The 25,948-nt window shown below is 40.3% G+C and overlaps 2 protein-coding genes across 5 annotated transcripts in view; one reads left to right on the top strand and one right to left on the bottom strand.

Moving 5' to 3' along the window:
* igf1ra (insulin-like growth factor 1a receptor) overlaps nt 1-20,370 on the top strand; it is a 72,836-nt gene extending 52,466 nt beyond the window's left edge. The window contains exons 3-21 of one of the 2 annotated variants that reach the window (XM_068722750.1): nt 687-987; nt 1,966-2,102; nt 2,665-2,809; nt 3,537-3,745; nt 3,929-4,055; nt 4,317-4,552; nt 4,704-4,871; nt 5,412-5,619; nt 8,974-9,260; nt 9,373-9,515; nt 9,813-9,978; nt 10,104-10,206; nt 10,403-10,473; nt 10,564-10,793; nt 11,780-11,884; nt 12,145-12,304; nt 12,528-12,657; nt 14,888-15,022; nt 17,907-20,370. In XM_068722750.1, the coding sequence (XP_068578851.1) occupies nt 687-987; nt 1,966-2,102; nt 2,665-2,809; nt 3,537-3,745; nt 3,929-4,055; nt 4,317-4,552; nt 4,704-4,871; nt 5,412-5,619; nt 8,974-9,260; nt 9,373-9,515; nt 9,813-9,978; nt 10,104-10,206; nt 10,403-10,473; nt 10,564-10,793; nt 11,780-11,884; nt 12,145-12,304; nt 12,528-12,657; nt 14,888-15,022; nt 17,907-18,456 (3,611 nt within the window). In that variant the 3' untranslated portion in view covers nt 18,457-20,370. Of the gene's footprint in view, nt 1-686; nt 988-1,965; nt 2,103-2,664; nt 2,810-3,536; nt 3,746-3,928; nt 4,056-4,316; nt 4,553-4,703; nt 4,872-5,411; nt 5,620-8,973; nt 9,261-9,372; nt 9,516-9,812; nt 9,979-10,103; nt 10,207-10,402; nt 10,474-10,563; nt 10,794-11,779; nt 11,885-12,144; nt 12,305-12,527; nt 12,658-14,887; nt 15,023-15,648; nt 15,722-17,906 lie in introns of those variants that run through there. The other variant, XM_068722751.1, reaches the window with a different exon arrangement.
* Nucleotides 14,300-25,393, bottom strand: pgpep1l (pyroglutamyl-peptidase I like). 3 transcript variants are annotated; one of them, XM_068722753.1, is made up of 6 exons: nt 25,301-25,393; nt 25,175-25,227; nt 24,982-25,098; nt 24,221-24,447; nt 23,931-24,147; nt 14,300-15,350 (listed from the first exon to the last, which is right to left on the bottom strand). In XM_068722753.1, exons 1-5 carry the CDS (start codon nt 25,329-25,331, stop codon nt 23,973-23,975), a joined length of 603 nt encoding a protein of 200 aa, XP_068578854.1. In that variant the 5' UTR covers nt 25,332-25,393; the 3' UTR covers nt 14,300-15,350; nt 23,931-23,972. The 3 variants fall into 3 exon arrangements, with proteins under 3 accessions (XP_068578854.1, XP_068578853.1, XP_068578855.1); XM_068722752.1 differs by lacking the exon at nt 14,300-15,350 and having other exon boundaries at nt 21,582-24,147; XM_068722754.1 differs by lacking the exon at nt 14,300-15,350 and having other exon boundaries at nt 21,582-24,063.
* Between the last annotated feature and the right edge of the window lie 555 nt (nt 25,394-25,948).

The raw sequence follows: 25,948 nt of genomic DNA, 5'->3' as shown, positions 1-25,948 counted from the left end.
CTTCAATCCTTTCTGTGTCAAAGTTTGGATTTTGAAAGACTTATTCTCTAGACTTAAAGGATGATATATTAATGGTCATTTTGTAAGCTCTGTTCAATAAATCTGTCAAACTTTAATGATTCCCTCTCTGTCAAATGTCTGTCTCAAGCAATGGGAAACTGCTGCGTGTTATTGATAACATATTGTTATGGGCTTTGGTTTCTCAGTGATGCTCAGTAAACAGCGAGGAGCTTCTATCATTCATGTTGCTCAAGCTTAATTTAAAACACCCCACACAATAATTATACTGTCAATTTTTTTTCTTCTTTCTCACAGCCTGGAAGGATGTTCAGACACAATAAGACTACATTAGTTTTAGCTACATGTACCTAATAAACAACTATATACTGTGTATATAAACACCTTTTGTGTAAGTACACACTGAGTCCCTACTCCTTTTGAACCTATTTATTTGCTTTCTGGACTGTTACCATGCAGATCAGATAATAACAATAACAGATCTGTATCATCATCATCATCACTTATGTTACATTTTGTACATGTCATTTTTATCACAATCTGTGCTTTAGTTTTGTACCTTTCTGAGCTTTACCATCCTTGACTTTGTTGTATTAGTGCCCAGCAGTGCAGACTGTTTACTCCCAATCAAAACTGACCTCTTCCCCGTCTTTCTCTGTTTCCTCCAGTATGCCCCAAACACTGCAAGCTTTCCTGTACAGACCACGGGGAGTGTTGTCACAGCCAGTGCCTGGGCAGCTGTACTGAACCGAACAACGACATGGCCTGCTCTGGCTGCCTCCACTACTACCACGAGGGTCACTGTGTGCCAGACTGTCCCCCAGACACTTACAAGTTTGAGGGCTGGCGCTGCATCACCATGGACCTGTGCTCCCAAGTGCACCTGCCTGGCGATACTCACTTTGTCATCCACGGGGGAGAGTGTATGCCCGACTGCCCCTCTGGCTTCACACGCAATGAGACAAATCGGTAAAGACGTACCCTTCAATTCTAGTTAAGGTCCTGATGATTTGGAAATGCCATCCAGTTGACACACTGAATGTACAACAAAATAGGAAGAGCTCCTTAAAACATAGTATTCTTGAGTATTCTTGTTTGATGTTCCATATTTGAATTTGTAGGGGATCATAACCTTAACTTATTCACAGAGAGAGCCAGAGGTCTTAATATTACTTCCTCGGTAATTTTTCTGTGAAGCAGTGTGGTTTCTCTTCCTTATTCACAGACACTAAAGGTGCTGGTGTGTTCACTGTGTACGTTTGCATAATTAATTAATTTGCATAAAATATCCTTGAGCTAAGCTTCACCTGGCTCTTCACAGGTTCCTTTCTTAAAGTAGGACTCAAAGCTGGAAGTGGTAAAGGTTAAGAGCATGTCGGACTATTAATGATTCAAGTTTAGACTTCCCGGACTGTTTAGAAAGAGTGAAAGGTGCTCAACATAGTGCCTCGTTTTCTACACTCACCACTAGTAGATTTGACAGATTAATACTTAAAGGTTTTAAGGAGAGTCCACTTCAAATATCCACTTGACATTTTCTTTGTTTGACATTCACCTTAAACAACAAAACTTCTTTGTATGCAACTTTCCTCCCTGTTTTGTCTCGTCAATTCCCAAACTTTCCATGCCGACTCTCTGCTGCTGCATTTTTTGGCCATATCACTGCTGTTTTATCTCTGAGGTCAATACAGTGAGTCACTCTCACAAAGTTCAGATGAGGGCCCCATAAAAGTTAAACTCTCCGTGTGAGAGGTGACCTTGTGTCATGGAGTGAATTTAGTTGCCTGAATCATTTGGAATGCTTAGGAGACAGGGAGTGGACAGATGATTTCAGGGTGAGTTAGAAAAGTTCATATAAGATTTTGTTCATTCTCTGACACGTCTTACTTTTTTTCCCACGTCTCTTTCTTCTCTTTCTCTCCTTCCCTGTGCTTCTGCTGTCAACAGTATGTTATGCAATGCCTGCAATGGCCCGTGTGATAAACCCTGCACATCGCCTGTCATCGACTCTGTGGATGCTGCTCAGTCCCTGAAGGATTGCACCGTCATCGAAGGCAACCTGAACATCAACATCCGCCGTGGAAGTGAGTGCAGCTACACAGAAGCACAGTGCTTTTAACACCACATATTCTGTAATGTTGCAGTGTAACTGAGGGTTGCAGACTATGCTACACAAGCTAACATCACATTAAATATTTAATTTGGCGTCAATCTGTCGTACAATACGCTATAGAAATCCTTCAATGACTACATTATACTGACTTTACTACACTTTGTTGCACTTGACTGCCCAGCAAATGTTATGATTACAGAGACAGATAATGTTAAAGGCCTGGTGGTCTAAGCTGCTGGGATTCACAGTGAGGGCCACAAAATCAACATTACATCTGCTTCCTCTACTCTAACCCAATTATCACATTATGCTATCATGCTGTGTATTTGCTCAGTTGACAGGGCGGCTCACAATCTAATCTCTACATATGATAACACGTATACAACCTAAAGTACTGTTCATTAGGATATTTAGGTTAAGAGCTAGTATGGGTGGCATATTAGCAGCAGTCGAGATCCCTGTGGAATTTTTGTATGTGTCTTTCATCTGCTGTTTTGTATCTGTGCCTGTGTGTGTTCATCCTCTGTCCCCAGATAACATAGCGTCTGAGCTGGAGAGCTTCATGGGATTGATTCAGAAAGTGACGGGCTATGTGAAGATTCGTCACTCCCACGCACTTGGCTCGCTGTCCTTCCTCAAGAGCCTGCGTTACATCAATGGGCAGGAACTCATCGACAAGTATGTCTGCGCTGTTTGTCTGTGAATGTGTGCATGCTTGTGTGTGGTGACTGCGGGAATTAGAAGACATGAGCAGGCCGCAGCACAGCAGGGAGGTTGCCACCAACACATCATTGAAGTGACTTCTTGTTGAACGAGTGTCTGCCTTGGATGGTGGATGTACATTAATGCACATATAACAGTGTCTAGGATATTGTCGAATCAATTTAAAAATGAGTCATGCAGACAGGCCAGATAAATGAGTGTGGTTACAAAGCTACATGGATAGGCTCAGGTCCATTAAACTGTAACGTCAGCAACAGTTTTAGATATGAGGGAAGGCTTTTTTTGGTTATGGCCAAAGGGGTCATGGGAAATCCTGTCGCCCTTCTTGTTGTCGTTTCTCCCAGGGTAAAGTTTCACTCAGAGGAATGTTGTTGAGGATGGCAGACATTCCTTTCGCTCTGGAGGTGATCAGCTGCGTTGCTGACTGACTTGAGCTCAGAGTGTTAGCATGACTCTGTTTCTGTCCTCCTCTGTATGAACCCAAGCTGTCAAACAGACACACAAACCTGACCTCATGTGACATTCACCTATTCAAGTGCTTAACACTGCCAAAAAAAAAAGCTCCTTTTAACCACATTTCTGACAATTTCAGCTTCCATGAAACACGTTCACTTACACACATTGTTTTTGTTGATCTATATAGGCTGGCCGTAACCTTCTCTTGATCTCCTTCCATTATCAGCATGTATTCGTTCTCCGTCATTGACAACCAGCACCTGCAGTACCTGTGGAACTGGACTCAACACAACCTGACTATTGGGAATGGACGTCTGTTCTTCCGTCTCAACCCCAAACTCTGCATGTCTGAGATTCACAAGATGTGGGAGAAGACAGGCATTGCTGTGAAGCCAGAAGAGGGAGATTTCCGTAACAATGGCGAACGGGCCAGCTGTGAGTATATTCACATTGACTTCGACACATTGGTCAAACTTTTTGTTGTTAGTGATGATAAAAAAAAAGACAATCTGTGTTTTTTTTTTGCAATCATCCAGTGTGTAGGGACATTAAAAAAGTAATGACAGATTGTCTTAATATTGTATGTGTCTCATTGCGCGTCCTGCTCTGTCGCAACAGGTGAAAGTCATATCTTGAAGTTCAAGTCTAACATCACATTAAGCCATACGATCAAGCTGGCATGGGAGCGCTACCGGCCGTCGGACTACAGAGACCTGATCAGCTTCATAGTCTACTACAAGGAGTCGTGAGTACTCAGAAAACAAACAACTCATTATCCTTTATAACACTTTATCATTTAAAATTAATTCTACAGTGAGGCAGAATGGGTATGGATGAAGTGTCTTTTTATTTTATTTTTACAACAACATATTCTATTTTGGCCATTCAAGTCCATACCAACAATGAATTTTGGTAGTAGATGTCATTTTTTTGTAAATAGTGAACATGTCATTTTTAAGTGAATTCCTTTTTGCCAATGTACAACTATGTTTTGTGTCTTTGCTAGCCCGTTCAAGAACATCACAGGGTTTGACGGCCAGGATGGCTGTGGCTCAAACAGCTGGCACATGGTGGATGTGGACTTCCCTCAGGAGAAAAACGATGACCCTAAAGTCAGTCTTCAACAACTCAAGCCCTGGACCCAGTATGCTATTTTTGTAAAGGCCATTACCCTGCAGGTGGAGGACAAACACATTACTGGCGCAAAAAGTGATATCATCTACATTCGCACACGCCCATCATGTAAGTCTGACCATCAGCCTGTTGACACCAATACTGTAGTTGTTGATTATATCTAATGCTGTTTGTAAATTATTTGTGATTCAAATGCAATCTTCTCAGTAATTCCTGTAAAACATGTTAATGTAGCATGCTGACTTTGGCCCTATTGCAGTGCCGTCTATGCCCAAAGACGCCCGTGCATATGCCAATTCCTCAACCAGGCTAATGGTGAAGTGGTCACCTCCAGCCTTTCCCAACGGCAATCTCACGCACTACCTGGTCCGCTGGCAGCAGCAGCCTGAGGACAGGGAGCTCTACCAACATAACTACTGCTCCAAAGGTGTGCAATACTCATTCTACAAAACAACAGCCATCTTTTTATTGTCTCAGCATCCTACTGTTAGGTATTTTGTTGTCTACAAAAATAACCACAGCTTTTTGGGAAATACGTTTAATTTTTTTCTTGCCAAGGGTTAATTGAGAGGATTGATACCACTCTAATGTCTGTACGTTAAATATGCAGCTATAGTCAGCAGCTAGTTAGCTTAGCATAAAGACTAGAAAGATAGGGAAACGTTGTTTTTTTACCCTTAGATTTTTGTACACATGAAAAGAACAAAATAGAATGTTAATTAGTGAAATAAGCTAACTATCTGCTGGCTGTAGCTTAATCTTTATGTACAGACATGGTAGTGATATCAATCTTCTCATATTACTCTCACAAAAAAACTGAATGTGTATTTCCTAAAATGTTAAACTATTCCTTTAATTTTGACACATAAATCAGTGCAGGAAATGTATCAAAAAATATTATCAGCAGCTGCTCTGATATTGCAGATGGATTCCTATTGCTAAACACTCTTGTTTTCTCCTAAAACAGAGCTGAAGATCCCGATCCGTATCCCAGCTACAGGCTTCACGGACATGGAGGACAACACCAAGCCCACCAAGTCAGACCTGGCAGGGGCAGAGAAGGGCCAATGCTGTGCTTGCCAGAAGACGCCTGAGGAGAAAGACAGGGAGAAGGATGACCGGGTCTTTTTAAAAATCTTTGAGAACTTCCTTCACAATGCCATCTTTCTGCCGAGGTAAAGTAAGCCACAGATATAGTGAAGACTAAAACCGTTTACAGCTACTGCTCTGGTTCTTCTTTTCATTCTGTGGAGATGGCGATCAAAGAGCTGAACTTATTTGCCTTGACGGGTCAAAATGAGGAATGAGGTGGCGGCCCGGGCGTAATGGCTCCTCAGTGGAGCTGACAGGATCCGAGCATAGGGGCGTAGCTGGACCTGACGGGTGCTGAGCCGGCCCGCTGGGCTCGGCCCTTTTGTCAGGCGGTGCAGATGAGGAGGCATGCTGAGTAGGATCCAAAGCCTTCTTAGCGCTCTTGTGGCTTTATGTTGCCATGGCAACGGTGGCACGGGGGACGTTAGGACCAAGCAGGCAGCAATTTAGGCAACACAAACAAACCCAGGAGAGAGATGTGATTAAGGAGTCTGAAGGGCCTGGTTTGGCTGCACACCCGTGGCTGCTTATGCTTTTGTTCCCCACAATAGGGACTGACATCTGTGTTGTGTTATCATTTAACTTAGCTCGTGGCTAAGGATGTTTCACTGTTTCAAAGACTCCCACTCTGCTCTCCTCCCACACTCCCTTTTATTCTCATATAGACAGTCACAAACAATCTATGCGTTTGTGAATTGCTGCCGTAACACTGCGTCTCCAACATCCATCACAGTAAAATACGGAGACCTTTGACAAACTTGTTGCTTCCCACCAAGAACACTCAGCAGGTATCTTATAAATCCATACTGTAGCTTTAAACGATGCCACTGAGCCTCCAAAGTTCATTCATTCAAACAGCGTTACGGTGCCCTTCTCTTTTCCTTCGCAACACTCTTGTGGAATTGGATCGATGTGTTTGGAAGAAGAATAATAAAACAGCTTTCCGTTGTAATTGAACTCATATATGTCTCCCCCTCCCCTCCCCTTCCTTCTCTCTCTCTGGCTGTGTTGATTTGTTATAGTATAGCTGTCTAGGAAACAAACGGATGGCAGGTCCCGGGCCTACAGCGAAGGGTTCAAGCTGTGTATGCACAGACTCTCCACTGTAACAGAGCCAGCATTATACCAAACCACTCCAGGGAAAGGGCTACAAAATCTGGGAATTTTTTTTCAAAGGTTCAGGGTTTAGACCCAGGGTGAGGGGAAAGAGGGTGGGTGAAAACAGAAACAGAAAGAAGAGGAAATGTTTTCCATTCTGTCCCCCTCCACCCGGCACTCCACTCTCCTCCTCCCCTTGCACACTCTCTTTGTCAGGGACTTGTGTTTTTCTCTCTCTCTCCTTTTTCTTTCTGAGGTGAGACAGCTGCCAGGAAATGTACAGTGAATCCATCTGGAATTTAAATGAATTAGGGAAGAGCCCCATCAGCGCTAGACAAACAGAAAGTAAAGGAAGGCAGACTGATTTAGTGGAGGATTGCTGCACAAAGAGGATGGCTGCCAGTGTCTGTTTAGGAGGCCTTGTGGTACGATCCAAAACCTGACTGGAGCATTTATTTACTGTAATCACTCCCTGTTGAGACTAATGATGAATACATAAAAGATAAATTGATAAGGACTCCCTGGAAGTTACGTCTTTGTTTGTCCAGAGATTTTGAGCCTGCAGTATGTGCCTTACTCGCTACAGGCTTGATGTGTAGTCAAGACTTTACTCTCTGGATTCCATTGCTTGCGTAAAGGTAAATCTTTTTTTGCGGGTGAGGTCACGACACTAACTGTAGTAATTCACTAGTTATAAGGTCATGCTTCAGTCCGCTGAGGAGCCTTCTCACAGTGTTAAGACTGACCTGCTTAACTTAACACTCTCATTGCACATTCAGAAATTGGATCCCTCAAGTTGTCTTTCATCTGACCTCAGTGTGGTTTATCCGTCTGCTTCTTGTTCAATCACTTCTGTTACAGAATAGTTTAAGATTGACTTGTGCAAATCTGCATCTCTCAATCCAGAACTCTCTTGTCAGTTTTCATATATTTTTTATGTATTTTTAGATAGTAACAGTAGCAGTTTTTGAGTGCTGGACTTTGGATTGTACTGCACCAGTTATAACTGTCAGAGAGGAATGTTGACATGTCAGTGCGACTGGTCTTTCCCACGGGTTTGTCTGTGTCTGTACACTCCTCGTGTAGGTGTATGTCTGCTCAGACACAAAAGATGCTTGACTGTTGTAGCTTTTTCTCAGTTAGGTCTATTACTTGTGGTAGAGCTGAAATGATTTGTCAACAGAAAAATAATCAGCAGCTATTTTAATAAGCAAATTATTACTTTAAGTAAAAATGTAAAACATTCTCATCGTTAAGCTTCCTAAATGTGATGATTTGCAACTTTTCTTTGTCTGGTTCGATAGTAAATTGAATATTTTGGGAGTTCTGGAGTGTTGGTCGGACAATACAAGCACCTTTTAGACAACACCTTGGGCTTAAGGAAATCGTGATTATTCACGTTTTATGGACTAAATAATGAATCAATTGAGGACAAATCGTCAGATTGATGAATACTTAAAATAATTATTGGTTGCCATCTTAATTCCCAGTATACTGTTTTGAATCATGCCTGAGCTGTTTCATATGCTGTGATACAAAACCTAGCCACCTGTTCATGCTGTCCTCATTACATTTCCACACAACCCCTGAACATTTATCACCTTGCTAGAGCGCTGTAAAGGCTCCATATACCTGTTGTCACCTGCTGTCGATACAGCTTTCGTTTTCCAACTCAACCCTTTCCTTCGTCCGTCTGTCTCAGCTGACTACCCTTTAGGTTTCATAGGAAACTACTGTGAGCTAGGTGCCCTCTGGCGTCTGTTGTGCCTCTGCTGCTGCTACAGTCACAGCTGTTAGCACCTGCTTGCCCTCAATAATGAAGGTGATGTGTAGCTCCAAGCGGCTCCACGGCTTATCATTTGCACTATGAGACCACATGTCCATTCACTGCAATGCCCCTAGTTTGGGTGCTGAAACTTTTTGGGGTTCAGAATGTCACAAAGATATAAGCCATATTTTCTGTCTCGTCAGCTTTTTTTCCTTTATAGACTTTTTTCAGTGTTGACTGGGATTCGTGAGAAAATGAGCTTCTTTGTCTCTTTCTCTGTGTGTCCACCTCGCTATGATCTGTCAGACCTCATCCTTCGATACAGCTCCACAGGGAGTGTTATGCAGCATCCGTACACATGGTGGACACGTGCACACATACAAATTTGCACTTACTCTACCCGGTTCAGCAAGAAGCTTCAGCTTTTTCTTTTTGGAGTTATAAATATACAATTATTTGTAATGAGAGGATTTCCAGGACAAACTATATACCTTTTGTCTTTTATTATAATAACAGCGCTCACTATACTTGAATCAATTTTCTTACAGCTGTTTCATCCTCTGTATTTCAGACCTCCAGATCGTCGACGTAGAGATGTTTTTGGTTTGGCTAACAACACACTGCTCCATGACGGTGTTGGCAGGGGGAACACCACCCTTGGTCTTGGGGATAACAGTACAGATGGCATTCCTCCCATCAGGGAGTACCCCTTCTCAGAGGACGAGAGCACAGCAGAATATTTAGAGATCCCCAACCTGCAACCCTTCACCGTCTACCGCATTGACATCCATGCATGTAACGAGGAGGTTGGGCGCTGCAGCGCTGGAGCCTTCGTCTTCTCCCGGACCAAACCGGCAGGTAAGAAAGTGACCATGGATACAATGTATGATAGAAATGTAACACAGTGGTCTGTAACACCTGATCTTACAGTGCATTGTAGACACAAGCTTGTTGTGTGTGTGTTTCCCAGTCAAAGCAGATGACATCCCTGAAAAGGTGATCTATGAGAGGAGTGACAAGGTTGAAGGTTGTGTGATGCTGCACTGGCCAGAGCCCGTCATGCCCAACGGTCTCATCCTGATGTATGAGATCAAGTTCCGTCTGGGGACAGAGGTGAGCCAGGCTGGGTATAACTGAAGATCCCTTCAGACATGTTTAAACACGTCAAAATGATCTCAGAACATGAACAGAAAAAAATCTTGTGTCAAACTCTGCACATAAATCATTCATTCTGCACAGTGCACAGTCAAACATCCAAGTGAAGTAACAGCAGGCAAGACTTTTAAAGTGATAGATCTGCAGGTCCCCATATTGGCCAAACATAAGTTTGTTTAAATAGAATGCACAATACTAAGTTTTACCAACCTGATTGTTCACAGTAACCACCATGTGTTTTTTTTTTTATTTTAGCCTGAGAAACATGAGTGCGTGTCACGGCAGCAGTACCGCGAGCACCAAGGAGCCCGGCTGACCAACCTGGGCTCAGGGAATTACTCTGCTCGCGTGCGCGCCACTTCACTAGCAGGCAACGGCTCCTGGACCGAGAGCGTGTTCTTCTACGTGCCTCCACCCAAACGTAAAACTACATGTCTCGCGCATTAAATATTGTTTATAGAACACAAACTTGACTTTTTAAAGTAGATAACAAATGACACCTTTAGTCAGTGCTGATCACTTTTATTTTTCTGTTCTGTCTGGCAGGAGACGATGGTGTTACGTTCTACTTGGTCATCATAATTCCCATTATAGTGACAGTTTTCATTGCCGGCCTCACCACGATTGTCTTCTTTGTGAACAAAAAGAGGCAAGTATCTTCATGGACTTGTTGTTCTACCTCGCTATGCTCATGAAACCTAATGACCAGTGTAATGTCAATTAGAGTTAGCAGGTGTTGTTTTCATTAACATTCCCCTGTGGTAAAGAGTTCTTAAAGAGAATTACATGTCACATCCACAATCAGAGCTGTCTGCTGACTAACTTAGCTGTCTTCGTGTTAATAGGAATAGCGACAGGTTGGGGAATGGAGTCCTTTATGCGTCTGTCAACCCTGAGTATTTCAGTGCTGCTGAAAGTAAGGATATGCAATATCTTGTCAATTTTTTCACTGTTAAGTTTTGCTGTATGGCATGTTTTTGACCCGCCGTCTGCTATGTTGTGCCAGTGTACGTCCCAGATGAGTGGGAGGTGGCCAGAGAGAAGATCACAATGCACAAGGAGCTGGGCCAGGGATCCTTCGGTATGGTGTACGAAGGCCTCGCCAAGGGAGTGGTCAAGGACGAACCGGAGACACGAGTGGCCATCAAGACGGTCAATGAGTCGGCCAGCATGAGAGAGCGCATTGAGTTTTTGAATGAAGCCTCTGTCATGAAGGAATTCAACTGTCACCATGTGGTAAGAGCGACACGGCCTGAGCTGAGTGAGAAAAGCCTGAAATAAATGCAGATAAATCGTCACAATATTGCTTGAAATAAACCAACACATCGTTTATTGAACCCAATTGCAAGAAAGTGCTGTTGATTATCATTTCCTAATTAATCTGCATAGATGCAGAGAGAAAGGTGTCAGCAGGTCACAAGCACTGACTACACTGTGCTTTACTTTACTTATGCAGCTACAGCCTGAGGCAGGGTTTAGCCTCCTGGAGATCGTGTAGATTCTCTCATCAGCGTGATCACAGCCTCATTAACTACGTTAAACGGATGTTTTAATGATTTTCCTGAGGAAAGCTGCTGTTACAACCTTTTTATCAAGTCTGGCTGCTAAAAAGCCCAACACTCCATTATTAATTTCAATTTGTATGATTTAAAGTAAATACATTTTTTTACAATCTTCAAAGCAAGTTAAAGAGAAACATTTTTTTTTCTAACATGAATATAAGATATGAAATGTGAACAGTTGAACAATGTTTGCTCACAAGCTAGAGTGCAGCTGAGGACATTTTTTACAAGTATTTTTTTACTATTTACCATCACTTTTTGTTTGTTGCTTTGCAGTTAGTATACAATAAATCAAATGTTTATACTAACAGAAAATTATACAATACCATCAAACTCACTTTAGACCCACTTCCAATAAATGTTGTTCAAAAAATTTTAATAGTAATTTTATTTATTTTTGAAGTAATTCTGGAGCTGTTTCACCACCATCTGTAGTTAAATATATCCCAGCTGTGAGCATCTCCTGCATTTCTATTGTGCATTGCATTGCGAGAGAATCTTGTCCATCAACAACACACTCAAAAATGAAGTCTTTTTAGTATGATTACTGAAGTATACTTTATCTTTTCCCGTACTAGTACACTACATATTCAAATGTAGAATGGATTTGGGACTTTTGACTCATCATACCTGACCTGTGCTGTATTGTGATTGGTGTAGGTGCGGCTGCTGGGTGTAGTCTCTCAGGGACAGCCAACCTTGGTGATTATGGAGCTGATGACCCGTGGAGATCTCAAGAGCCACCTGCGCTCTCTGCGCAAAGAAGTAAGCAGCTTTTCCTCGCACACACACACACACACACACACACACATTTCAGCTCAATGTCAGAGCTCTTACATAAATAGGTGATGGTGTGAATTGTCACATACACACATCCTGTCCCCCTTTTTCTCCCACACCCACGTGCACATTTCCTCACACAGCATCCATCCCTCACTTTATAATTCTGAGCTGTAACCAGTGTCCAGTGTTGTGGCTGACTGTACAGTGTTAATTTACTCCTCACTCTCTCGCTTCATCCCCAGAACTCCACCAGCCAGGTCCTACCCCCGCTCAAAAAGATGATCCAGATGGCCGGGGAAATTGCAGACGGCATGTCGTACCTAAATGCCAACAAATTTGTCCACAGAGATCTGGCTGCCAGAAACTGCATGGTAGCGGAGGACTTCACTGTGAAGATTGGAGGTAAGTCAAGTTAATACTATGCCTTCAGCCTCCCCTGGTTGCTCAATGCTGAACTGGCCTCGAAAATAAGTGCTTGTATTTCTCTGAGTGCCTGAGGCAGTGGAGTCTTAATGTAGATGGACGGAGGGAGGGAATGGATGAGCTCTCAGGAGCTCCCTCTCTCACACAGAATGAGTGATATTTAGTGGCTTCCCCAACCTCTGTTTTAATTTTTTTTCTTCAGATTTTGGCATGACCAGAGATATTTATGAGACGGATTACTACCGAAAAGGAGGGAAGGGCCTGCTGCCTGTCCGCTGGATGTCTCCAGAGTCGCTGAAAGATGGCGTGTTCACTACAATGTCTGATGTTTGGTATGAGAACGCATCACTCTCTTACATACACTCACAAGCCTGCATCATGCATGCATAAACCTGCCCTAATCCAGGGGCTTGCAGAGTATTCCAGAAATGTCTACAAATTACTGTGTGGAATCACTAATGTATGTATGTATGTATATGTATATGTATATGTATATGTATATGTATATGTATATATGTATATATATACATATATGTGTATATATGTATATATATATACATATATATATATGTATATATATATATATATATATATATATATATATATATATATATATATATATACGTATATATATACATATATATATATACATGTGTGTATATATATATACATGTGTGTATATATATATATATATATATATATATATATATATATATATATACATACACATGTATATATATATATATATATATATATACAGATATATACACACTTCACTTAAGCGTTTGAACATACATTTCCTGCCCTCAATCCTCGCTGTGGATGCTGTGACAGCTAGCAAAACCATCACAGTCTTTTGGTTTCCAGCTGGCTCCAGATGAGTGTAGAACAAGATACATCTGTATTATTTTACTGACACCTTTTTTTATGCCAGCTTGCAGAGAACTCTCAGCTTACAGTCCTGCCACATTTTTCCATCTGGAGCAATATTGTTTTTCAAAAATACAAGTGTTTACTAGCTCCCTTGCAATTTTTTGTTTCCCAACTCAAAATGTCCCACGGGTCAGTCCTTAAGAGTGGGCTTAAACTGCTCCAGATGTTCTCAAATGATAGGTTGCAGTGCCAGCACAAACCCACCTCCGCATTTGCGTTCTCTATCTTCCTCTTTGATGTTGTGCAGATGAAGTTTAGCGTAAGACCAAGCCATTATGGGCTCCTTAGGAATCCACGAGTAGGTGACTATTATTTTGTTGATCGAATGTGGCTTTGTCTGTCAGCACAAGACTGTTTCAGCCACTTATATGCAGTGTCGTAATAAAAGACTGTTGAACGTAAACTGAACTCATGCCAGTTATGACATTATGAGTAGCAGGAGTGAAAAAATATTGTGCTTTATTAGTCAAGATAAGAATTGTCTTCATGAATAGTTTCATAGTAATATAATTGCAATGTAGCTTGAGGTTGAACTGAAGTTCACTGTACTGAAAATACTTTATACCGAGGCTGGTCCAGCAGTTACGACCTCATTTTGATTCACTGACTGGTACGCTGATACACAGCTTACATTACCCTCAATTCTTAAGGGCTGCCAGCTTTTAGGTTTAACATGATGTAGACAACATAAGCAGAGGTGTCTGCTGTGTGCTGCTTCTCTCATATCGTTCTCCAACATACTCTGCTCAGTAAATGTTGTCAGGTCACTCTTGCATGACCATTATATTGTAGTTAACTGTGGGGAACTGCAATCCAATGATTCTCTGTGGGTTCGTTACAAGAAGTGTCACCTCTCACACTACACATAGTCATTTGACCCAGTGTTAATATGAAAATATTGATTCATACCAGTGTTTATTTTTTCGTTTTATTAATTAATCAACCGAAAATCCCACAAAGACTACAAATTTAGTCTTCACTTAAACATAATGTAGAATTTAAATCAATAAAAGCAGACATTATATTCACTGTAATGGATTACCTAAGCTTTTTTGTGAAACAAAAAGAAACCATTGGCTTCCTGAAAAGTGGGGAAAACACAGTTGAAAAGCATGCTTTGAAAATTGGTTCGCACTAATGGAAGGTAACTGTACATGCTTTGTATTAAAAGGGAAAGTGAAGAAACCACAGAATTCTGCACACAGTCGACTACTTGTACTCACTTAATTGATGATGTTTTGGTCCTCACACCTTCATCATGTACAATTCAATGAATTATTGAATCATCTGATGAAGGTCTGATTGGCCAATAAATCATTTGATGCATGATCTGCGTCTTTACAGCGAAGAGTTTTTGATCCCACGCACCTGTCACGAAGACTTATTTCTGTGCAATAAATGCATTGTAATAGACACATTCTAGAAAAGGGGATAACACTAGTTCGGTCCTTTGAATGGAAGAATTATTTACAAACAATAAACCGAAAAAAGCTGTGCTTGGTTGCCTTAACTACAGCAGCCTTTAACATGTGCTGCTGTTGCACTCACTGTAAACAGCTCTTAATTAGCATCAGGTAAGAGGCAAAAATGTAAATAAATATAAAATTCTTGTTTCAATTCTTACCGCAGGTCATTTGGTGTTGTGCTGTGGGAGATCGCCACCTTAGCAGAACAGCCTTACCAGGGCATGTCCAATGAACAAGTGCTGCGCTTCGTCATGGAGGGAGGACTCTTGGACAAACCTGACAACTGCCCTGACATGCTGTAAGTCTCCTCGTATCTGTGATCAATAACTGTGTAAGGTTAATGTTACATCTCCCTTGAAGGGCCTCGCACAGCCTTCAGTCCCATTAGCATTTTGTCCAGCGTCTATTTTAAGTTGTGGTTTGAAGTGTGTAAGGTATCATGTGGTGTGTATGCTTAAGTAGAGCCAAGATGAGACCTGACATTAACGTCACTGGTTAAATGTGGTCTGTTGACGACACGGCCCCGGCGGTCAGCTGGAAGTGAGAAGCCTCCTCACCCGTCAGCCTCGGCCCATAGAAGGGATGCCATGACTCGTGGGTGGCATGAGGAGGGAGATGATGTCTGTCTGTCAGCAAAGGGAGTTGGAGAGAAAGAGAAATAATTCATTAATGAATCATCTTAGCTGTAAGAGAAGAGAAATCACAGCACAGCCTGCTTGTCAGCATGCAGCGCTGCATGTATGCATTTCTCTCCTCTCCCACTCTGACCTCAATAAGAAGGCATTCTGCTTTCTCCCCTCCCACTCTCCATGGCTGACCTCACCTTCGAAAGAGAGTGCGAGTAGAAAAAAAAGTGGGCCGAATGTTGTGCAGACACAAACCTCTCGTTTCTATGGCAGCCTGACTGTTTTGTCCTTATTACAGGAGTGTGTGGATTGTGTTACAAAGGTGGTGGTGGTGACGGGGTTAGCCTCCTAGTCGGGGAGCAACACACAAGGGATTTCAGGCCTTTTGCCGCTGGTCGCCTTCAATGTAGTGACTTAATGGAGAGTTCCAGAAGACTGCTGCTGAAGTGTGGTGAAGCCAGAAGTCAATACAAAGACTGAATATAAAGATACAAGAGGAGAAAGCGAGCAGGATAACAGACAAGAGAGATGAGTCACATTTTGGAGAGCCTTGAATGCGTCCTCCTTGTACGCACTTTCCCATGGTCAGGTGGCTGTGGGTCACTGATTGGATGTCCCATGTTTCTGTCTAGAGTTTCCTATGGACAAAAGGGCGTTCTCTCTTGCAGGGTTGGGCCAAAATTAAATCCAGACTCTGTGATTATTGTAAACAACATGATTTATATGGAATGTGTAGTATCGCTCACAGTACTATGACGCATCAAGGTTTCACCACATGGGGATGTTGCAGTTCTGAAGTTTTGCAGTTCTGTTGCAAGAGATTATTAAACATTTAGCATAGATGTTTGGAGACCGTTCTGTACTCCACTTGGCCTGAAAATGTGTCTGTTTCTGATTTTATTTGAGTGTTTCAAGATTTCTTTTTGTACATTTTTTTTTAGGCTGGTGAAATGTCTTCTGTGTCTAGACTGGTGCACATTCTTTTATAAAATCCTGACTGCTGCCAAATTTAATTTTGAAAGCACATTTTTTCACTATCACACCAGATACGTGCTTGTTACAATAGGCATTTATTGATGTGACACAAAAGTTCAGACACACATACATAAGCCCGCACTACATTTATTTATATGTGCAGCAGACACATTAACAGGGCGATACATATACAGAAGTATAGCTTGATGAGCTCTTTCATGCCAACGTGGGTTTGGACATCTTAACGTCAACTTTAAGACACTTGCTGCACTGCTGAAAGACAAGCCAGAATCACACCCCCTGCTGCTTCAGAGTATGAGGCGAGGCGCGTGCTTAGGGAATGTTCTACACATATTCCTATGTGCAGAGGGGAGCTGGCACCCAGCTGTAGAGACCGTTGTAGATTGCAAAGAGACTAGTGGAAGAGAACGAAAACAAGAGAGAGGGAACAGCAAGAGCGGAGGAGAGATGACTGAGGTGTTTGTCAGCAGGCCTTGGAGAGTATTCTTAGCTTGTTTGTGTATAATTGAAGTTGTGGTGTGTGGTGAAGCACCACACAAAACTGTAATATTTCTCTCTTTTATGATGTTGTTTTGACATTCCCAAAGCTCGGCTGCTGGCCTGGCACAGTAACCTTACGTATAATTTACTGTGCTGCTGAGTACATGCGACATCACTGATCCTACTGTATGTGTTGTAATGTAGCAATAAATATAACACATCCAAATTTTGAATATTTCATTTGAACTGGCATGTTCACTAGGAGCACCTGTCAACAACAAAACTGTATGAAATTGATCAGCAAGTCCAAGAGATAGAGGCCGGTAAAGTTGATTTCATATAATTTTTAGTGTATATAAGCTGTTTCGCCTGACGGTGATAATAGTGGGCGTGAATGTAATGAACTGTTTGTACCTTTAGCGGAAAATGTGAAACAAAAAATGTGTGGATGTAACACTTTTTAAAATAATATTTTGTCTGTTTTACTGTTTTGAAAATCACAGAATTGATTTAATCAAAGCATCTGGTCTATCAGACATCTACTGTGGTAGTAATCCAATGAGTAGCAGTACAATGTATTTGTCTAGTTTACAGTACGATATACTGTGCTGATCGATATATAGTGAACTGAGCTTTACTTCAGTGTCTTCTGCCACCTGCTGGTGAGAAATGTGAAGTCTTCCTACTCTAAAGTTTTATAGGGTATGTTCATGTTTTTTCAAGTCTATCTTAAGACAACACTCACATGCCCATATATACATTGAAAGAGTTGCTGTAATTCTCCCTCCTGTCCTGGATGTGAAGTATCACAATTACACTCTGAGATGGTGGAAAACACCCACAGTTCTCATTTTGTGCAGACAAAGGTTATATGAGGCTAAAAGGACGCATCAGTCAAAGTGAGTTGATTTTGTCTTCCAAAATGTCTTTTTAGAAAAGACATTCCTGAAGTTCATAGTGCAAAAACTATGTATTGCATTAGACTTAAAAAAAATTGAACCTTTTTCTTTTAACAACAAAAATCACAAAAGGTCTACCGTACATTATTGACCCTCTTTATCTTTTGTGCATCACTTGTAGGTTTGAGCTGATGAGAATGTGCTGGCAGTATAATCCTAAAATGCGTCCGTCCTTCCTGGAGATCATCAGCAGCATCAAAGATGAACTGGATCCTCCCTTCAGGGAAATGAGCTTCTTCTACAGCGAGGAAAACAAGCCGCCTGACACCGAGGAGCTGGACATGGAGGTAGAAAACATGGAGAACATTCCACTGGACCCTGCATCCACCAGGCAGCCCTCTGCTGCTGCTGCTGCTGCTGCTGCTGCCGCTACCGCGCCTTCGTCAGGGTGCACAGGAGGCACACCGCCTCCTACTACCCAGCAGTTATCCCCCATGCAAGGCCCAAGTACTCCATTATTGGGACCCATGTCTCCCTCCTCCCCGGGCCCGGTTGCCTCAGCTTTGGCGTCTCCAGGCCAAGCCTTGGACAAGCACTCAGGACATGTTTCGGCCAACGGGCCTGTGGTGGTACTACGGCCCAACTTTGACGAGATGCAGCCCTATGCACACATGAATGGGGGCAGAAAGAACGAACGGGCGTTACCACTGCCCCAGTCGTCGGCCTGCTGATATCAGACCAGCCCTTCCTCCTCCTCTCCTTACACAGGGTAACACAAACCTCTCCTCCATCTCTTATGAAGGATGAGGTAAGAAATGACTCTCTTCTACTGTGTGCCAGTAGATGGTCTCTCCACTCCTTTAAGGTCAAACATAAACTCTAAAAAAAAGAGAAAAAGTAGAGAAACCTGCTAAAGCATTTAGGAGCTTGGCGGCTCAGACTCGACACTGGGCAACTCCTTCCTGTGCCGACTGTGTTTCAGTCGTTGTTACATAAGTCCTTTGAGAAGGAAAACAATACAGGCATGTATCCTGACATACAGATTTAGACATGAAATTTATGAAAATCTTTTTTTAGCATATCTGCCAGCAAATCCAACAGAAGAGCACTTTTTTTCCTGATGATTTCAGAGAGGATGTTGTGGATATCTGAGTGTGTATTTATACGAAACACGTGATTCTCTCTATAATATGGCTCCATTTCTAAAAGACTTTCCATCGAAATGACATTTGTTTGCATGAGCAGGCCGGCTCGTGTCATGTGAGGATGCCTCAATTAGAAAGTTTGGACTAAGATCATTGTTTCTTTTTCCTGTTGATATCTCTATGATCTCGTCAGGAGTGGGTCAAAATGGAAGAGGAGGGCCTATTGTGTGTCTACCAAACTATTGCCAAATCAAGCTTTTTCTTCAGTTTCATAAAGTTCTCCCTTCTTGTTCAAGGCGGTGTTTCAGAGTTGAGACTGTCTGGTAAACAATACCAGAACTGTTTAGTGGTTTTCAGACTCCATGCTTATCTTGAGTACTAGCTGCTCCTGGACCAGCAGTGTGTGTGGGGTTATCACAGGACAGAATACAGTGTTACTGTTGAGAAAGGCTGCATTCACTCCTGCAGTCAAAGTTTACTCAGTATATGCAGCATCTGCATTGGAGGCGGAATAAATCTAGCGAGCCTTGAGATACTTAAAGGAGAAATGTGTCACTAAATTTGTGAATTGCATAAAGAGAGGCCAACACAAAAGCAGGGCTGTTTGATTAAGGATTTGAAATGTAAGCAACGGCCTCTTTTAATCTAATTTAAAGTTCATGTTTTTCAAATCAATTGACACAATATTGGTAAAAATGTATCTGAAAATGATTATTTAATCAAACCAGGAATTTCATTAAAATAACTTTTTAAATTGTATTATATTTTGATTAAGTTGAAACAGTTAGTAAATTGCATAGTCTGCAACTAATTTGGTAATTGATTTAAGTCATTTTTTTAAACAAACATGGGCTTCATTGGTTCTCCAGCTCCTCGCGTGTAAGCATTTGCTGCTTTTCTTTTTTGGTAAACTGGATTAGTTTGGGTTTTCCCCTTCATCCCTTGAACAGCTGGGGAAAGAACACGGATCACTTAAGTCGGCCAACTCTGAATCACAGCCTCAGTCTGTCTTTGTTTTAGTAAAAAAAAAAGAAATCTAAACAAAGCATCACAAGTTTCACACTGCAAGTTACTGAACTTCATAATCAAGGGATACGGCTCTGCCTCCACTTCATATATTTAAACCTCATCTGACATCTTGTAAACTGTGTATTTCATGTGGGAGGTGAATTTTCGTTCTCTCTGATACTGCTGTTCAAATCAAATGGCACCAAATAGTAATACAAGCAGAGTCGAAGACCGGAGACAGAAAACGAGAAGGCATTGGATCAGATTTTAGTAGCCTGGAGACGACTTTTAGATCACAGCAGGTCTCTTTTAGAATATTCATTAGTTTCTCTACATTTCAAACACATATAAAGATCTTACGGTTGTATTTTAGACTGCAGGATCATTTTTATACACATCATTGGTTTTGTCACTTTTTTAAACCTTTTTACAGTTCAAAATGTATGCCTCTATGTCTGTACAGAACAAAGCTGCTATTTTATTCTTTTTCTCTTTTGGATGTTATATATGTATATGTATATGTATATGTATATATATATATATATATATATGTATGTATATGTATATATGTATATGTATATATATATATACATATATATATATATGTATATATATATATACATATATATATATGTATATATATATATATATGTATATATATATATATATATGTATATATATATGTATATATATATATATATATATATATATATATACATATATATATATATATATATATATATATATATATATATATATATATATATGTATATATACATATATATATATATATATATATCCTTCAGGTTTGGTATTTTATGGTCTCCACTACAGTCCATTTCTTTATATCTTCAAACTGTTTAAAAAAAACAAAAAACAAAAAAAAATAAGATGATTTAGATACAAAAGCATTTTTTTCTGTTACCCCAAAAGTTTTTCTGTAACACTATATTTTGCCTTGTATTTTTATGAACTCTTTCCTCCTGTATTTGTTTCATGGATGTCTATATTATTATTATTATTATTATTAATATTATTATTATTTGGAATGGACACCTTAGCTCGATGTGTGAGCGTGTACTTTCTGCACCCTTTTTGTACTTGTTGTCTAGCACTGCGCCTAGCATTGCCCTCTAGGTGCAACTCAATCTCAGGTCAAAGTAAAGGCTTTGCTTTCTCCACATTCTCATGATTGTCCTCTACTTGTACCTCCCCCTTTCTCCCCCCCCATCATGTTTTGTTGAGTCCAGTAGTGTCCTCTCTCTCTCCCCCCGGTGCCTCCTTTTGAAGTCGGTGCACAAGATATTTACACCAGATCTGGTATTTTAACCCATCCATTTCTTGTCTCCCCTTGAATCAATAGGGCAAATTGGGTTGTCTCATTTGCCTTAAATATGCCAACCATATTTCAAAATCTGATTTTTTTTCTCACTTTTTTTTTTTTTTATTACAGCAACACTCTCAAGCGCCACTTCTGCTAATGTTACTTCATCAAAGTGAAAACCAATCTTATTGTTTGTCTTCATGATCACTGCTTCTGAAAACCAAATAAAGGATGGGTTAAAGTCCAGGGAAGGGAACACATTTCACTGTCATGAATGGAAAAGGGTCTTAAATGGAGGCTGAATAGTGAAAGTGTTTTGAAGGATTTCTCCTAGTCTTTTTGGAAATGTTGCCTTGTGATTTTTTCCCCCTCTTTGAAGTTTTTTTTTTTTTCTCTGTAGGAGTGTTATTTATTAATTTTTTTTAATTTTCCTTTTGTGATATCAGTTTAAATCACTGTATAAATGCCCCATGATTCAGTATAAAGTTGGATTTTTTTGTATGTATTTTCTTTGGTGTCATGACTGGGGGACTTTAAAAGTTGTTTAGTTTTTTTTCCTTCAAGTATATATCTACCTCACTCTTTTTGAATGAACGTGTATGGAAAACAAGTACATCTCACTTTCAACAGTTTGTATAGAAACCTCGTCATCTGGATAAAACCCACGGGGATCTAGATAAACCTCACAAAGCCAACTTGGACAGGAGATGGAATATCTGTGTTGCGAGTTCAGTCCACCGATTTTAGGCCCAGTGGTTTAAAAAAAAGGAACTTTATACGTCTGAGAATACATGAGAGAGGACTTCAGTACAGTGCGCTTTAGTTCTCTGCAGAATCAGTTTAAATTGGTGTCCGGTATATTACATAATTATGTCAACCTACACTTTAATGTGACTGGATATAGTGTAAAAAGGCAGGTGCAGTATAAGAGACCAGGGAACAACATCAACATCAAATATCCTATCTCCACTAACTACCAACATATTTTCACAACCTTAAATCCTCAAAAGACAGAAACCTTAATTTTTTCATCTGAAATGCATTTATAATAAAAGTCCGAACGTTTATCATGGGGAATATTTAAAAAGGGAAAAACATATTTTATTGATCTCCAAGGAAAAAAAATGTGTTGGCTGCAAGGTAACAGCACAACTCAAACATCCAAATGTCATCCACACTCTCAAAAATGATATTCTGTTATGTATATGGATCAGTGCTGTGAATGTAACAAAGGAGCAGAGATAGCAGCAACTCCACCTACATGTTTCTATCTTCAGAGAAAATGGAGAATTTCAATCATTTGTCAGACAATGTTGGATTACATTATGTCCTTTTTGTTACCTTGTAAACTCTTTGTTTTTAAGTGCACACCATCACTTCCCCTGTCCAAGTATATTTGCTATGCTGAATGCTCTAGACATAGATCATTTCCACCAGTTTCTGACTTTTTAATTATTACAATGCCTCTCTGGCCTATTTCTACTGCTACTTACACTAATGCTGCTGGTTCAAACAGTCACCTCAGTGGATCTTATATTGTCATCAAAAATGTTAAGTGTGAAGGTGGCAAAGAAGCTTTTACATCTCAAAACTTCTCATAAAAACTTCACTTCTACTCCCAGTGGCTACTTGGAGAGTGCTGTCTCAGTGCAAGGGCTTCTGGGCTGGAGGCATACGGTAATTTGAAAATACATGTTGAAATTAATACCCAGAAGCAATAAAAAAAATGGGATGATAGATAGCATATTGTGAAATCTGGGTCCTGAATTTTATCTGTGCATGATTTTAAGAGAATCAAAGGGTAAAGTATTTTTGGTTGAAAAACTGATTGCTGCTGAATATCACATTAGTACAGAAATCACCACTGACAAGCAAACAGCTTGTGTAGTTACTTTACATATCTGTGCATTTATGTTTTTCCATTTGGATGTATGTAATGATAAGATACAAATGTTTCAGTTCTGGGAGTAGACATTACATTGACCTGTTGACCTGTGGAATTACTGGTTAACATTAGATGATAAATACAGCATTTAAATCAACATGTGGACATGTATGGGACAGGCATGTTGCGTAGATTACGGGTAGTCATGGTTAAGAGTTAACGACATGATTAGAAAAAGATGATAGGTCTAGGTTTACAGCTTCACACTAGTTGCTTTTTTGCATTACCAGATTTCAGTGTAAACACACAGTAACTAACTTAAAAAACATTCAATTTAGTAATCTTTATCATTTTTATTCTTGTGAATGCAAACCTCAGGTTTATGGAGGATGCGTCAGTGCATTCAAACTGCAATAATAAGTTTGAGGTTTATCATTATCATGCCTCTGTTTTTATGATTTGCATTCCTGTACCTTCTGAGGGGGCCTTGATTTACTGCTATTATTTTATTACAATACTTTCACAAAATCTGTGTTCATTACCTGATTGGGGAAAGAAATAATCAAAAAAAAACCTTCTCTAGACTGTCCTTTTTCAAGCTCTGTATCTGAGGCCTCAAAAGTTTTTTCACACTTATAACTGAGACGGGGTTTTGACATGCCATCTCCAAATGTGTATCTGAGAATTTCTTGTATTTTCTTTTTTTCTGAAATTTTGAATAAATAAACGAATGAGGAATTTTACTGTTTGTTCTATTTAATTCCCTTCGAGGCCACAGTTGCCAATCCACATCAAGCAGGGATAAGTCTGTGTTGTGTGAAATGTGTTCATCAGGAGATCTACCTCGCTTTGACCGCTTGAGGAAGTCTCGCTGTCATCCTCTCTTCATGCTGATTCTAAAGGGTCCTCCAGCTGGTCCAGCATGGTGTGAATGAGGCTCTGCAGCAGAGGTACCAGTCTGTCAGCTGAGGTCAGGCTGCCAGATGAGGGCACATGGATGAGGGCTCCTCTCCTCTGACCGTGATACAGTGAGCAGTAATAAGCAAAATCACACAGGTACCTGAGAGGAGGGCGGACAGCATTATCTCATATTGCTGAGTGTCTGTCATAACCATGCAGGAGCAGACACCTACCTGCCAGCATCTCTGGAATAAACGACATCCGTCCCTGCTTGTTGGAACTCTTTGGCGACAGCTCTCATGTTAACAACTGAGTCCAGGTTCTCTGGTCCTCCTTCCACACAGCAGTGACTGTCAGGACAGAAGCCGTATACATCTTTGTCTCTGTATCCACTGTTTTTTCCCGTTTGCTCCAAAAAGACGACGCTGGACCCTCTGGCTACGCCCAGATGTACTGCAAACTGGGACCACACAAACACAGAGGGTGATGTGAGATATTCACCTTCTCATACCATAATCAGTGTGTAATTCTGCATTTCAACAGTTAGTATCTCCACCAGAGCCGTAGATACAATCACACAATACAGCTGTGGTCGTTGCAGACACACCTGGGGGAGATCTGCACTCTACTGAGAGCACCTTTCTAGATTGACTTTATTTTGGGACAAATTATATCTAAATTAGACTTGTTTTAGGATAATATGTAGGGAATATAAAGGGATATAAATAAGAGGAAATATAATTAAATATACTTTGATTTAATTGAACAAAATATATATATATATATATATATATATATATATATATATATATATATATATATATATATATATATATATATATATATACTGTATATATAATTTTTTATTTTTTTAATCCAAATAATGAATAGTTTCACATTGAATTAGTTGGTTTCTGCTCTGGATGAAAGGAACTATCACAGTATTTCTTTGAATCAAATGGCCCGGGTCTTGACATTGAGGCTATATTTTTACCTTTGGGTGAAGAGTTTGCCAAATCTCAGCAATGATTTGCAGAGTTTTAACATAACTCACTGGCACCTCCTTGATGGAAACCTCAGTCTGCTCTCCCAATCCGACCAACTTCAAGCCCTTAAATAAAGACGTATTAGACATGTAACAATAATGGGTAGGCCTGTTATTTTTCTTTTTTTTTTACAAACATTACCTGGGCTGCTTTCCAGCTGGGGTTCAATAAGAACTGTCGAAAAGGTCCAAAGCCTAATAGACGGGAGTAAAATGAACGCCGGTTTGAAGAGTTTGCGTATTCATGAGTTAACACTTACTACTTTACCTGTAACCACCACGATTTCTCTTCCATTCATGACGCAGTCAAATCGACACAGTAAGGACAGATAGTTGTTACGCACTTCATATCAGGAGGCTGAAAAACAACACGGTTTATTTTAGCTCCCGCAGCTCTGTTTTTGTCCGCTTAGGGGAGCTGTTCCCCGGTATATAAAGTATGAGAAGCCCATGTGAAGGTGATATATTCAGGTGAATTCTGACATCTAATTTACAGCTCTAAAACAAATTAATTTAATTAGCCTGCTAATAAGACTAAACCGACGTTTCCTTTTAAAGCCATTTAAAAAAATCGCATTCACTCATATTTACTTTATAGGTGTTATGATTCATTATTTGGCTCCAATTACTAAAACACCTTTGATGTGTTCTTTCATTTGTATTCTTTTTTTATTAGCTGAAAAAACGAATTAGGCTACACTGTAACAAAATGGAGAGACAAGACATGAATACAGTAGACAAAAAATACGTATAAAACATCTTTATATGAAATGTCAGTAAAGAGAAACTATAGCCTCCAAGGAAATCGTTTAGACCTGTGTCCTTTCCCCATCTCTTAATTTCATTTTACTACATGACATATTTTTGGCATCAAGCTTACGTTTTGTTTTAGTTCCAATCGCAGTTTCCACCACAT

This window comes from Cebidichthys violaceus, unplaced genomic scaffold (assembly GCF_023349555.1).
Source record: "Cebidichthys violaceus isolate CVI_PGR_0920_01 unplaced genomic scaffold, fCebVio1.0.p SCAF_3, whole genome shotgun sequence".
Taxonomy (NCBI): Eukaryota; Metazoa; Chordata; class Actinopteri; order Perciformes; family Stichaeidae; genus Cebidichthys; species Cebidichthys violaceus.
This window is presented reverse-complemented; position numbering and strand designations above follow the sequence as displayed.